Source organism: Salvelinus namaycush, chromosome 20, assembly GCF_016432855.1.
Source record: "Salvelinus namaycush isolate Seneca chromosome 20, SaNama_1.0, whole genome shotgun sequence".
Classification (NCBI taxonomy): domain Eukaryota; kingdom Metazoa; phylum Chordata; class Actinopteri; order Salmoniformes; family Salmonidae; genus Salvelinus; species Salvelinus namaycush.
In genome coordinates this window covers 14,431,021-14,446,395 of record NC_052326.1, presented here as the reverse complement: position 1 = coordinate 14,446,395, position 15,375 = coordinate 14,431,021, and the positions used below count along the sequence as shown (strand labels likewise).

General features: G+C 44.4%; 1 protein-coding gene across 1 annotated transcript in view; it reads right to left on the bottom strand.

The window, feature by feature from the left end:
• LOC120065686 (semaphorin-3F-like) overlaps nt 1–9,759 on the bottom strand; it is a 37,642-nt gene extending 27,883 nt beyond the window's left edge. The window contains exons 1-3 of the mRNA XM_039016758.1: nt 9,607–9,759; nt 9,114–9,176; nt 6,033–6,152 (exon numbers count right to left, since the gene is read on the bottom strand). Of these exons, the coding sequence (XP_038872686.1) occupies nt 6,033–6,152; nt 9,114–9,176; nt 9,607–9,696 (273 nt within the window). The 5' untranslated portion in view covers nt 9,697–9,759. The remainder of the gene's footprint in view (nt 1–6,032; nt 6,153–9,113; nt 9,177–9,606) is intronic.
• Between the last annotated feature and the right edge of the window lie 5,616 nt (nt 9,760–15,375).

Sequence of the window (15,375 nt, the reverse complement as noted above, 5' to 3'; positions counted from 1 at the left end):
CCTCCATGCAGATCTCCTCTAGAGCAGTGATGTTTTGGGGCTGTTGCTGGGCAACATGGACTTTCAACACCCTCCAAAGATTTTCTATGGGTTTGAGATCTGGAGACTGGCTAGGCCACTCCAGGACCTTGAAATGCTTCTTACGAAGCCACTCCTTCGTTGCCCGGGCGGTGTGTTTGGGATCATTGTCCTGCTGAAAGACCCAGCCACGTTTCATCTTCAATGTCCTTGCTGATGGAAGGAGGTTTTCACTCAAAATCTCACGATACATGGCCCCATTCATTCTGTCCTTTACACGGATCAGTCGTCCTGGTCCCTTTGCAGAAAAACAGCCCCAAAGCATGATGTTTCCACCCCCATGCTTCACAGTAGGTATGGTGTTCTTTGGATGCAACTCAGCATTCTTTGTCCTCCAAACACGACGAGTTGAGTTTTTACCAAAAAGTTATATTTTGGTTTCATCTGACCATATGACATTCTCCCAATCTTCTTCTGGATCATCCAAATGCTCTCCAGCAAACTTCAGACGGGCCTGGACGTGTACTGGCTTAAGCAGGGGGACACGTCTGGCACTGCAGGATTTGAGTCCCTGGCGGCGTAGTGTGTTACTGATGGTAGGCTTTGTTACTTTGGTCCCAGCTCTCTGCAGGTCATTCACTAGGTCCCCCCGTGTGGTTCTGGGATTTTTGCTCACCGTTCTTGTGATCATTTTGACCCCACGGGGTGAGATCTTGCGTGGAGCCCCAGATCGAGGGAGATTATCAGTGGTCTTGTATGTCTTCCATTTCCTAATAATTGCTCCCACAGTTGATTTCTTCAAACCAAGCTGCTTACCTATTGCAGATTCAGTCTTCCCAGCCTGGTGCAGGTCTACAATTTTGTTTCTGGTGTCCTTTGACAGCTCTTTGGTCTTGGCCATAGTGGAGTTTGGAGTGTGACTGTTTGAGGTTGTGGACAGGTGTCTTTTATACTGATAACAAGTTCAAACAGGTGCCATTAATACAGGTAACGAGTGGAGGACAGAGGAGCCTCTTAAAGAAGAAGTTACAGGTCTGTGAGAGCCAGAAATCTTGCTTGTTTGTAGGTGACCAAATACTTATTTTCCACCATAATTTGCAAATAAATTCATTAAAAATCCTACAATGTGATTTTCTGGATTTTTTCCCTCATTTTGTCTGTCGTAGTTGAAGTGTACCTATGATGAAATTTACAGGCCTCTCTCATCTTTTTAAGTGGGAGAACTTGCACAATTGGTGGCTGACTAAATACTTTTTTGCCCCACTGTATATAGTATAATATTGTCTTTGTATCTAAAAATCATTGTAATGTGGCTAACCTTAAAAATCTAAATCAAAATTATTCAAATCTAAATGACTAAATTCAATCAGAGAGCGCCCTTATATCATGGGAAATGTCACACCCTGATCTGTTTCACCTGTTCTTGTGATTGTCTCCACCCCCTCCAGGTGTCACTTATTTTCCCTGGTGTATTTATCCCTGTGTTTCCTGTCTCACTGTGCCAGTTCGTCTTGTATGTTCAAGTCAACCAGCATGTTTTTTTCCGTACTCCTGCTTTTCTATTCTCTTCTACTAGTCCTCCCGGTTTTGACCTTTGTCTGTTTTCTGGACTCCATTCCCGCCTGCCTGACCATTCTACCTACCCTGACCTGAAGCCTGCCTGACCATTCTGTATCTCTAGAACTCTGAACTGGTTTTGACCTTTTGCCTGTCCACGACCATTCTCTTGCCTACCCCTTTTGGATTGTTAATAAACATCTTGGACATCTCTGCCTCCCGTGTCTGCATCTGGGTCTCGCCTTGTGCCCTCATAGGAAAAGGCTGCACGTGTTGCACTTGAATCATTCCCATGGTGAATGGCTAGGCCAGCTACGCTATGAAGCCACACACTATTGCAGAGACTTTGATATTACCGGACGCAATTGATATGGTGAAAACAATGTGTGCGGAGGCAGAGGCACAGAAACTCACATCAATACCATTCTGAGAACACTGTTAAACAAAGAATTTATGCTATTGCTAGCAATCAAGAGGAAACTGACTGAACGACTCAAACTCCCCAGCTTATGCTCTCCAAATGGACGTTAGCTGTGAGGGCCGAGATGCCCATGCATTTGTATTTATTATGGATCTCCATTAGCTGCTGCCAAAGCAGCACCTGCTCTTCCTGGGGTCCAGCAAAATTAAGGCAGTTTATACAATTTTAAAAACATTACAATACATTCACAGATTTCACAACACACTGTGTGCCCTCAGGCTCCTATTCCACCACTACCACATATCTACAGTACTAAATCCGTGTGTGTGTGTGTGTGTGTGTGTGTGTGTGTGTGTGTGTGTGTGTGTGTGTGTGTGTGTGTGTGTGTGTGTGTGTGTGTGTGTGTGTGTGTGTGTGTGTGTGTGTGCGTGCGCCAATGTTTGTGTTGCTTCACAGTCCCCGCTGTTCCATAAGGTGTTTTTTTAATGATTTTTTTTTTATATAACTTTGCTGCTTGCTTCAGTTACTTGATGTGGAATAGAGTTCCATGTAGTCATGGCTCTATGTAGTACTGTGCGCCTCCCATAGGCTGTCCTGGACTTGGGGACTGTGAAGAGACCTCTGGTGGCATGTTTTGTGGGGTATGCATGGGTGTCCGAGCTGTGTGCCAGTAGTTTAGACAGACAGCTCGGTGCATTCAACATGTCAATACCTCTCATAAATAAAAGTAGTGATGAAGTCAATCTCTCCTCCACTTTTAGCCAGGAGAGAATGACATGCATATTAATAATATTAGCTCTCTGTGTACATCCAAGGGCCAGCTGTGCTGCCCTGTTCTGAGCCAATTGCAATTTTCCTAAGCCATTTTTGTGGCACCTGACCACAAAAATGGCACCTGACTGAACAGAAGTCAAGGTGCGACAAAACTAGGGTCTGTAGGACCTGCCTTGTTGATAGTGTTGTTAAGAAGGCAGAGCATCGCTTTATTATAGACAGACTTCTTAGCTACTACTGCATCAATATGTTTTAACCATAACAGTTTACAATCTAGGGTTACTCCAAGCAGTTTAGTCATCTCAACTTGCTCAATTTCCACATTATTTATTACAAGATTTAGTTGAGGTTTAGGGTTTAGTGAGTGTTTTGTTCCAAATACAATGCTTTTAGTTTTAGAAATATTTAGGGATAATGTATTACTTGCCACCCACTCTGAAACTAACTGCAGCTCTTTGTGTGTTGCAGTCATTTCAGTCACTGTCGTAGCTGACATGAATAGTGTTGAGTTATCCGCATACATAGACAAACTGGCTTTACTCAAAGTTAGTGGCATGTCATTAGTAAAAATTGAAAAAAGCAAGGGGCCTAAACAGCTACCCTGGGGAATTCCTGATTCTAACTGGATTATATTTGAGAGGCTTCTATTAAAGAACACCCTCTGTGTTCTGTTAGACAAGTAACTCTTTATCCACAGACTATGATCGATAATGTCAAAAGCTGCAATGAAGTCTAACAAGACATCCCCCACAATCCTTTTATCCTCAATTTCTCTCCGCCAACCATCAGTTATTTGTGTATGTGCTGTGCTTGTTGAGTGTCCTTCCCTATAAGCATGCTGAAATTCTGTTGTCAATTTGTTTACTGTGAAATAGCATTGTATCTGCTCAAACACAATTTTTTCCAGAAGTTTACTAAGGTTTGGTATCAGGCTGAGTGGTCGGCTATTTGAGCCAGTAAAGGGGGATTTACTATTCTTGGGTAACAGAAGGACTTTAGCTTCCCTCCAGGCCTGAGGACACACGCTCTCTAGTAGGTTTAAATTGAAGATGTGGCAAATAGGAGTGGCAAAAACATCTGCTATTATCTTCAATAATTTTCCATCCAGATTGTCAGACCCCGGTGGCATTGACTTTTGTTCGATATATATGTCGGGGGATGATATTCACGAAGACATATAGTTCTGTCTCATGATTCCCGAGGATTAAATGGCACGGGATGTTCAGTGTGCTATGTTGACGAAAAACAGATTCTATGGGATCGAATGTTTGGGCTTTTGCACAGATGTGGCTCCATCTATGGTGGGATGGTGGGCAGGCCTCTGCACTCTAGTTATGAATATGTATGTCTTCCTCTGACCTATGGATGCATTGTATGATACACCGAGAGCAACTAGTGGCAAAAGAGCTGAGCACAGAACTAGGAGATATACTGTAGCAGATAACTTAAATTGTAAACTACATCAAACCACATCCACTGTGTGCACGCCTGTTTGCAAAACTATGTGGAGATGTGGGTTTAGAGAATGATAACGATCTATTTCGTACCAAGGCTTGGTGGTTACCGAGGGGTAGTGTTGGAAAGATGTTCCGCATTGAGAGAGGAACTGTTATTCACAATATACAGTTGAAGTCGGAAGTTTACATACACTTGGGTTGGAGTCATTAAAACTTGTTTTCAACCACTCCACCACTTTTTTGTTAACAAACTATAGTTTTGGCAAGTCGGTTAGGACATGTACTTTGTGCATGACACAAGTAATTTTTCCAACAATTCTTTACAGACAAATTATTTCACTTATACTTCACTGTATCACAATTCCAGTGGGTCAGAAGTTTACATACACTAAGTTGACTGTGCCTTTAAACAGCTTGGAAAATTCCAGAAAATAATGTCATGGCTTTAGAAGCTTCTGATAGGCTAATTTATATCATTTGAGTCAATTGGAGGTGTACCTGTGCCTCTTTGCTTGACATCATGGGAAAATCAAAAGAAATCAGCCCGATTTTGAGGACCTCCAAAAGTCTGGTTCATCCTTCGGAGCAATTTCCGGCTGCGTGGTCATAGGACCATACCGCTCAGGAAGGAGACGCGTTCTGTCTCCTAGAGATGAACGTACTTATGTGCGAAAAATTCAAATCAATCCCAGAACAACAGCAAAGGACCCTGTGAGGATGCTGGAGAACACAAGTACAAAAGTATCTATATCCACAGTAAAATGAGTCCTATATCAACATAACCTGAAAGGCTGCTCAGAAAGGAAGAAGCCACTGCTCCAAAACCGCCATAAAAAAGCCAGACTACGGTTTGCAACTGTACATGGGGACAAAGATCATACTTTTTGGATGAATGTCCTCTGGTCTGATGAAACAAAAACAGAACTGTTTGGCCATAATGACAATTGTTATGTTTGGAGGAAAAGGGGGATGCTTGCAAGACAAAGAACACCATCCCAACCGTGAAGCATGGGGGTGGCAGCATCATGTTGTGGGGGTGCTTTGCTGCAGGAGGGACTGGTGCACTTCACAAAATAGATGGCATCATGAGGTAGGAAAATTATGTGGATATATTGAAGCAACATCTCAAGACAACAGTCAGGAAGTTAAAGCTTGGTCGCAAATGGGTCTTCCAAATGGACAATGACCCCAAGCACACTTCCAAAGTTGTGGCAAAATGGCTTAAGGACAACAAAGTCAAGGTATTGGAGTGGCCATCACAAAGCCCTGACCTCAATCCTATAGAAAAAGTGTGGTCAGAACTGAAAAAGCATGTGCGAGCAAGAAGGCCTACAAACCTGATTCAGTTACACCAGCTCTGATCGGAGGAATGGGCCAAAATTCACCCAACTTATTGTGGGAAGCTTGTGGAAGGCTAACTGAAACGTTTGACCCACGTTAAACAATTTAAAGGCAATGCTACCAAATACTAATTGAGTGTTTGTAAACTTCTGAACCACTGGGAATGTGATGAAAGAAATACAAGCTGAAATAAATCATTCTCTCTACTATTATTCTGACATTTCACATTCACGTCAACTGTATTCCTCGTGTCACTATTTCAATTTTGTATGACATTTTGATCTTAACTCTGCATTGTTGGAAAAGGAACCATAAGTCAGCATTTCACAGTCTACACCTGCTGTTTACAAAGCATGTGATGAATATACATTTGATTTGATTTTACAGACAGAGCCATAGGCTCCCTCACCTCTTCATTATGTGAACACAGACTCAATGTATTCCATAAGGTGTGGAGCTCTAACCTGTGGTTTGCGTCCACGGTTGACGTAGGTGCAGATGGGGTTGTAGGCCCCAGTACCACAGACATACAAGTGGGTCCTGTTCCATGGCTCAATCAGACGGATAAAGTTCCCACACTCGCCCTGCATGGGGACAAACATAGACAGACATGAATGGATTATCAACATGTATGATAATACCTATATACAACATAAAGCATAGTACACGAGGCAATTATCTTTAACATCAATGGAAATGTCAATATATTAACATGCCAGTGTGCCAGTATAACAGTATACTGCTAGTATAATCTATTTATCCACACCCTACACTGGCAGATGGGGAAGAGTGAGACTTGTTGGTGCCAGTCCTTACCTGTCTGTTTGTCCAGACAGAGCGGAACCAGGATTTTACAGGGCCAAATAAAATCCTCGTAGGTATATGGGGCGGCAGGTAGCCTAGTGGTTAGAGCGTTGGACTAGTATACGAAAGATTGCAAGATCGAATCCCTGAGCTGACAAGGTAAAAATCTGTCGTTCTTCTCCTGTTCCTAGGCTGTCATCGAAAATAAGAATTTGTTCTTAACTGAGTTGCCTAGTTAAATAAAGGAATAAAATCTGGGCTTCATCATAGCGCTTGATGGTTTTTGCGACTGCACTTGAAGAAACTTTCTATGTTCTTGAAATCTTCTGTATTGACTGACGTTCATGTCTTAAAGTAATGATGGACTGTCGTTTCTCTTTGCTTATTTGAGCTATTCTTGCCTTAATATGGACTTGGTCTTTTACCAAATAAAGCTGTCTTCTGTATTCCACCCCTACCTTGTCACAACACAACTGATTGTATCAAACGCATTAAGAAGCAAAGAAATCCAAAAAATATATATTTTTAAAGGTACACCTGTTAACCTGTTTGGGCTGCAGGGGCAGTATTGAGTAGCCTGGATAAAAGGTGCCCATTTCAAACGGCCTCGTACTCAATTCTTGCTCGTACAATATGCATTTTATTATTACTATTGGATAGAAAACACTGTCTAGTTTCTAAAACCGTTTGAATTATATCTGTGAGTAAAACAGAACTCATTTTGCAGCAAACTTCCTGACAGGATGTGGAAAATCTGAAATCGATGCTCTGTTCTAGGGCCTGCCTATAAATGTCCTTGATATATATCAGTATACATGCACTTCATACGTCTTCCACTAGATGTCGACAGGCAGTGAGAGAAGAAATGGAGTGTATAACTTGATCTGGGGTCGAATAAAAGCTCTTTGTATGACGTGTCACCAGTTTCCTGTTTTCTGGAGCGCGCGAGAAGGGACCTGGTATTGCCTTCTGTAAAGCTGTCGTTATAGACGACTAATATCTCCGGCTTTGATTTTATTTGATACATGTGACAATATCATCGTAAAGTATGTTTTTTCAATATAGTTTTATTAGATTATTGAATTTTTTTCGGGACGTTAGGCGTGTTGCTTTGTCTGCGTATGTTCAGGAAGGAGAGCTTCGCGCCACTTTGCTAGCTTTCTGTGCTAATTGACTGGAGAAGAGGACATTCTAAATCCAAACAACGATTGTTCTGGACAAAGGACCCCTTGTACAACATTCTGATGGAAGATCATCAAAAGTAGGACCCATTTTATGATGTTATTTCATATATCTGTCGTACATGTGTACTAGTAGTTTGCGGCCAGGTTTTGGGCACGCTCTCGCCATAACGTAAACTGCATATCGTAATGAAGTTATTTTTAGAATTCTAACACGGCGATTGCATTAAGAACTAGTGTATCTATCATTTCCTATACAACATGTATTTTTTTGTTATGTTTATGAATAGTTATTTGGTCAGAATATGTGAGTGTCAGAAAAATATCCGGACGTTGTGGGAAAAAGATGCTACGTTAGCACAATGTATAACCACTGATTTCAGCTCTAAATATGCACATTTTCGAACAAAACATAAGTGTATGTTATAGGACCTGATGTTATAGGACTGTCATCTGATGAAGCTTATCAAGGTTAGTCAAAAATTATATATCTTTTGCTGGTTTGTTACGATCGCTAACTTTTGCTGCTGGGGAATGGCTTGTGTTTCTGGCTATTGTGGTAAGCTAATATAATGCTATATTGTGTTTTCGCTGTAAAACACTTAAGAAATCGGAAATATTGGCTGGAATCACAAGATGCCTGTCTTTCATTTGCTGTACACCATGTATTTTTCAGAAATGTTTTATGATGAGTATTTAGGTATTTGACGTTGGTGTCTGTAATTACTCTGGCTGCTTCGGTGCTATTTCTGACGGTAGCTGTGATGGTAGCTGCAATGTAAAACTGATTTATAGCTCAAATATGCACATTTTTCGAACAAAACATAGATTTATTGAATAACATGTTATAAGACTGTCATCTGATGAAGTTGTTTCTTGGTTAGTTTGGTTGGTTCTTGGTTAGTTAGGTTGGTTTTGTGCATGCTACCTGTGCTGTGAAAAATGTCTGTCCTTTTTTGTATTTGGTGGTGAGCTAACATAAATATACGTGGTGTTTTCGCTGTAAAACATTTTAAAAATGGGACATGTTGGCTGGATTCACAAGATGTTTATCTTTCAAATGCTGTATTGGACTTGTTAATGTGTGAAAGTTAAATATTTCAAAAAAATATATTTTGAATTTCGCGCCCTGCACTTGAGCTGGCTGTTGTCATAAGTGTACCGACCTCGGGCTTGCAGCCAGAAGAAGTTAATTTAAATGCATTCCAGGTGACTACCTCATGAAGCTGGTTGAGAGAATGCCAAGAGCGTGCCAAGCTGTCGTCAAGGCAAATGGTGGCTACTTTGAAGAATCTCAAATATAAAATAACACTTTTTTGGTTACTACATGATTCCATATGTGTTATTTTATAGTTTTGATGTCTTCACTATTATTCTACAATGTAGAAAATGCGTAGGTGTTGTCCAAACTTTTCCAGAACTGTATATATATATATACTTTATAGATAGCTAAATATAGAAAATACATTACTACATATTACAGGTGGCACAAGTCACCTGATCTGAAACATAAATCCTGAATTAGTTGTGTGGAGATCGAGAGTCAACAGAAATACTTACATTGGTGTCCTTTCCACTTAGAAGACACTCAGTCTTCCTCTGCTGAGAGACAGGCCAGTGGAGCTGAAGGCAGGGGGGGAACAAAGGTCATTTTATAGCAATAACCCAACACATCGCACAACCCGTTCAACATCACTGGACTTTATAGATGTGGGGCTAAACCTGCCACAGGGTACTATTAGCCCCCTTGGAATGGTCATATCCAGATTTTGGTTTTACAATGTTTTACAACCCCTGTCTCCAGAAAATAGTGCAGTCCAATACAAACTGTAGGTGAGCTAATCAAAATGTCAGACACAGGGCAGCGAAATGAGACATATGACCCTTGGGAGCCGTTTATGAGAGCTGAGGTAAAGGGTTAGCCTCACCACGGATCATAGAGCTCTGGAGATGAGAGAGGAGGGGAGAGGGGGGGGGAGAGGTGAGGGGAGAAGAGGTGAGAGTAGGTAAGGGAAGGTGAAGAGATACAGGGTTAGTGACTGTAAGGTCTTACAATGAGCGGCTCCTTGTTGATGTCATGCAGGTCCAGGGACAGGATGTAGTCCTTACTGCCAACGTACATGCGGTCATGGTCCTCGTCCATACGCAGGATACGGTAGTCAGACGTGTTGAGCAGGTAGGCAAAGTGTTGGGCAGTGCCGGTGGACCTCAGCTCTGCAGAGAGGAGAGGGGGAAGAAGAGAGCAAAATATCCATTAGGGAAAGACAGCTGCTGTACACAAACAGATTAACACACACATGCAGGCTCAACTGACACATTCCACCCCTGTCCTGCATACCCATGTGGGGTTATGGGATGGTTTTATATTATCAACACTGTTGAAACCCAATACAGTCGGTCAGTGACAAGTGCTAGAGAGCGTCTCATTGTGTTGCCATCTCAATACTGTCTTTCCTCCATATCTCTGTTAATGGACATCTGCCAAGGATGCTTTTCTCTGGTCATCTGAAGGTCTGAGTGCGTCTTCTGCGGCTACATTAAGAATGCAGTTGACAGACATTCCTATGTCAAGAGTAACAGGACTCTTCCTATAGACCCTTCCCTGTGAGACTTGAGTGTTTGTTTGATACGTTCTCCACGGTTCAGCAGCCATGTACAGACAGGGCAGTGCTGTTTGAGAGGCCCACTGTCTCTCCGCTGCTCGGGCCCGACACCAAAGACAAACAATCAATGGAACCCTACAGTGTAGGGCTTAGCAGGGTGGCAATCATATACTGCTGCTTGACAAACATTGAGGTTTTACTCAATAAGCTTCTACTGAACTAATTTAGGAGTCCACCAAAAAACAACATCTCCACAATGCCACAACTATCCTTCATGTATGGTAATTTTAGTGGTTAAATTGTGGTCAGGAAAAAACAGTAGATGCCAGATAGGAAGGATGTAGATCTAATTCAAGTATTTTACTGTTTAAATACTATATATCAGAACTAAGGTATGCCTGCACATAATCAGAGGATCAACTTCAAATAAAATGGTCCTGTTGTATCACAGCTTCAAATTGTCCCGTTGTATCACAGCTTCAAATGGTCCTGTTGTATCACAGCTTCAAATGGTCCTGTTGTATCACAGCTTCAAATGGTCCCGTTGTATCACAGCTTCAAATGGTCCTGTTGTATCACAGCTTCAAATGGTCCCGTTGTATCACAGCTTCAAATGGTCCTGTTGTATCACAGCTTCAAATGGTCCTGTTGTATCACAGCTTCAAATGGTCCTGTTGTATCACAGCTTCAAATGGTCCCGTTGTATCACAGCTTCAAAGTCAAAACCTGCACAACATAGTTTCAAGTAACAAATCCTTCTGGTATTGCAAAAGGGTAAAAATAAGTTTATTCAGATCCATGTTTATGCAGGACCTGTTTCTAAACTGGTCACCCTACTCTGGGAATAAAACATGCCTCCATAAAGCCAAAGAAGGTGTGTGTTTATATTCAATCGCCTCTGTTTGAACATGGTGAAAAATACATTCCTATCTGGTTGTCTGACTGTCTCTCAGGAAGTTTTATGAATACCAAGACAAGACGAAAGCCATCCCCATGTCCCCCATCAAACCACAGGACCTTAAAATAAACTCCATCCACAGACGTTTCTCAACATACTTACCATGGAATCTGATATTACAAGTCTTCCATACCGTATCTAAATTTAACTCTGGGTTACTTCAATAATCAACGATTCATAGCATTAGATTTGCTATATTTGTACAGTTTGATTTAATAAGAGTGTCTGCCAAGGGTCTGTTTATAGGTCATCTGTGTGATTGACAGCTGTCGGGGCCCTATGCGTAAGAGCTGCGACATGTGGTCTCACCCCGTGATTATTTGTGTTTGAGAGTTGGGTTGAATGATGAGTCCCCATACTACACCCCTCTGTATATCATTGGCTGTGTGCTACTGGATGGGAAGTTCAACACACATGCACACACACGCTTGCACGTACGTGCACATGTACACACACAGACACGCAGGCAGGCAGGCAGGCAGGCAGGCAGGCAGGCAGGCAGGCAGGCAGGCAGGCAGGCAGGCAGGCAGGCAGGCAGGCAGGCAGGCAGGCAGGCAGGCAGGCAGGCAGGCAGGCAGGCAGACAGACACACTCCAGGGGCCAGTTTAAGCCCTTTCTGAACCAGTTTGTCAGCAACTCCTCAGCGTATGTTTGTTTTCAGAGAGTAGCTGAATGTAACCATGTGTTTGGTGAGGAGGGAGTCAGAGCACTACAGAGCAACAATAGACTCTATAGAGCTCTCCGTATCCAGCTCCAAAACATATGTCATCGAAGCCCATAATCATCTGATAACGGACGGATAATGGAGTCATAATGTACACTAAAGGGTGGTGACAAACCAAACATATGACCCTTTTAAACATCTGTAACGGCATTCCTCCTCCTCTTCATACGAAGAGGAGGAGTAGTGATTTGACCAAAGTGCAGCGGGTTGTGAATACATAATGATTTATTAAATCAAACGATGAAACACGAAAACAAACACTTGGAAGGAGTTTACAAAATAACAAAACGGAGTAGACAGACCTGGACATGGAACTTACATAAAATACACGCAGAACTCACGAACAGGAACAGACTACATAAACCGAGACAGTCCCGTGTGGCGCGACAAACACTGACACGGACGACAATCACCCACAAACAAACAGTGAGAACAACCTACCTTAATATGACTCTCAATCAGAGGAAACGTCAAACACCTGCCTCTAATTGAGAGCCATACCAGGCAACCCAAAACCAACATAGAAACAGAAAACATAGACTGCCCACCCAAAACTCACGCCCTGACCAATAAACACATACCAAACAACAGAAAACAGGTCAGGAACGTGACAGAACCCCCCCCTCAAGGTGCGAACTCCGGGCGCACCCCTACAACTCAAGGGGAGGGTCTGGGTGGGCATCTGTCCGCGGTGGCGGCTCCGGCGGTGGACGAGGACACCACTGTCTTTGTCCCCCTCCTTAGCGTCCTTTGAGTGGCGACCCTCGCCCCCGACCATGGTCCAGGAACCTTCACTAAGGCCCCTCCTACATAGAGGAGACAGCTCAGGACAGAGAGGTAGCTCAGGACAGAGAGGTAGCTCAGGACAGAGAGGTAGCTCAGGACAGAGGTAGCTCAGGACAGAGAGGTAGCTCAGGACAGAGAGGTAGCTCCGGACAGAGAGGTAGCTTAGGACAGAGGGACAACTCTGTACTAATGGCAGCTCCGGACTGAGTGGCAGCTCCGGACTGGGTGGCAGCTCCGGACTGGGTGGCAGCTCCGGACTGAGTGGCAGCTCATGACTGAGTGGCAGCTCATGACTGGAGGGCAGCTCATGACTGGAGGGCAGCTCATGACTGGAGGGCAGCTCATGACTGGAGGGCAGCTCATGACTGGAGGGCAGCTCATGACTGGAGGGCAGCTCATGACTGGAGGGCAGCTCATGACTGTAGGGCAGCTCATGACTGTAGGGCAGCTCATGACTGTAGGGCAGCTCATGACTGGAGGGCAGCTCATGACTGGAGGGCAGCTCATGACTGTCTGGCGGTTCTGGCAGCTCCTGACTGGCTGGCGGATCTGGCAGCTCCTGACTGGCTGGCGGCTCTGGCAGCTCCTGACTGGCTGGCGGCTCTGGCAGCTCCTGACTGACGGACGGCTCTAGCGGCTCCTGACTGACGGACGGCTCTAATGGCTCGGGACAGACGGGCGGCTCTAATGGCTCGTGGCAGACGGATGGCTCAGAAGGCGCTGGGCAGACGGATGGCTCAGAAGGCGCTGGGCAGACAGATGGCTCAGACGGCGCTGGGCAGACAGATGGCTCAGACGGCGCTGGGCAGACAGATGGCTCAGACGGCACTGGGCAGACGGATGGCTCAGATGGCACTGGGCAGACGGATGGCTCAGACGGAGCTGGGCAGACAGGCAGTGCAGAAGGCGTTGGGCAGACGGCCGACTCTGACCCGCTGAGGCGCACAGTAGGCCTGGTGCGTGGTGCCGGAACTGGTGGTACCGGACTGGAGACACGCACCTCAAGGCTAGTGCGGGGAGCAGGAACAGGGCACACTGGACTCTCGATGCGCACTATAGGCCTGGTGCGTGGTACCGGAACTGGAGGTACCGGGCTGAGGGCACGCACCTCAGGGCGAGTGCGGGGAGAAGGAACAGTGCGTACAGGGCTCTGGAGACGCACAGGAGGCTTGCTGCGTGGTGCAGGCACTGGTGGTACTGAGCTGGGGCGGGAAGGTGGCGCCGGATATACCGGACCGTGTAGGCGTACTGGCTCCCTTGAGCACTGAACCTGCCCAACCTTACCTGGTTGTATGCTCCCCGTCGCCTGACCAGTGCGGGGAGGTGGAATAACCCGCACCGGGCTATGTAGGTGAACCGGGGACACCATGCGTAAGGCTGGTGCCATGTAAGCCGGCCCAAGGAGACGTACTGGTGGCCAGATATGTAGAGCCGGCTTCATGGCACTTGGCTCAATGCTCAATCTAGCCCTACCAGTGCGGGGAGGTGGAATAACCCGCACCGGGCTATGAACACGTACAGGAGACACCATGCGCTCTACTGCGTAACACGGTGTCTGCCCGTACTCTCGCTCTCCAAGGTAAGCCCGGGAAGTTGGTGCAGGTCTCCTACCTGACTTCGCCACACTACCCTTTAGCCCCCCCCAAGAAATTTTTGGGTTGTACGTGCGGGCTTCCAGCCTTGCTTCCGTGCTGCCTCCTCATATCGTCGCCTCTCCGCTTTAGATGCCTCCAGCTCCGCCTTGGGACGGCGACACTCCTCTGGCTCTGCCCAGGGTCCTTCTCCGTCCAGAATCTCTTCCCATGTCCAATCCTCCTTGACCCACTGCTGCTGTCGTTGCTGTCCGTTAACCCGCTGCTTGATCTGGGTTTGGTGGGTGATTCTGTAACGGCATTCCTCCTCCTCTTCATACGAAGAGGAGGAGTAGTGATTTGACCAAAGTGCAGCGGGTTGTGAATACATAATGATTTATTAAATCAAACGATGAAACACGAAAACAAACACTTGGAAGGAGTTTACAAAATAACAAAACGGAGTAGACAGACCTGGACATGGAACTTACATAAAATACACGCAGAACTCACGAACAGGAACAGACTACATAAACCGAGACAGTCCCGTGTGGCGCGACAAACACTGACACTGACGACAATCACCCACAAACAAACAGTGAGAACAACCTACCTTAATATGACTCTCAATCAGAGGAAACGTCAAACACCTGCCTCTAATTGAGAGCCATACCAGGCAACCCAAAACCAACATAGAAACAGAAAACATAGACTGCCCACCCAAAACTCACGCCCTGACCAATAAACACATACCAAACAACAGAAAACAGGTCAGGAACGTGACAACATCTATAGCTAGCTTGCCATATGTTAATTTTCCCCAAACCAAAAACCTTAAACATCCATAACACTTGAAATAAATACTGTTATGCATTAGATATGCATATTTAGATAATATTGTTATACATTAGATATGCATATTTGGATAATAATAATGTTATACATTAGATCTGCATATTTAGATAATTGTTATACATTAGATGTGCATATTTAGATCATTGTTACACATTAGATATGCATATTTAGATCATTGTTATACATTAGATATGCATATTTAGATCATTGTTACACATTAGATATGCATATTTAGATAATAATAATGTTATACATTAGATATGCATATTTAGATAATTGTTATACATTAGATATGCATATTTAGATCATTGTTACACATTAGATA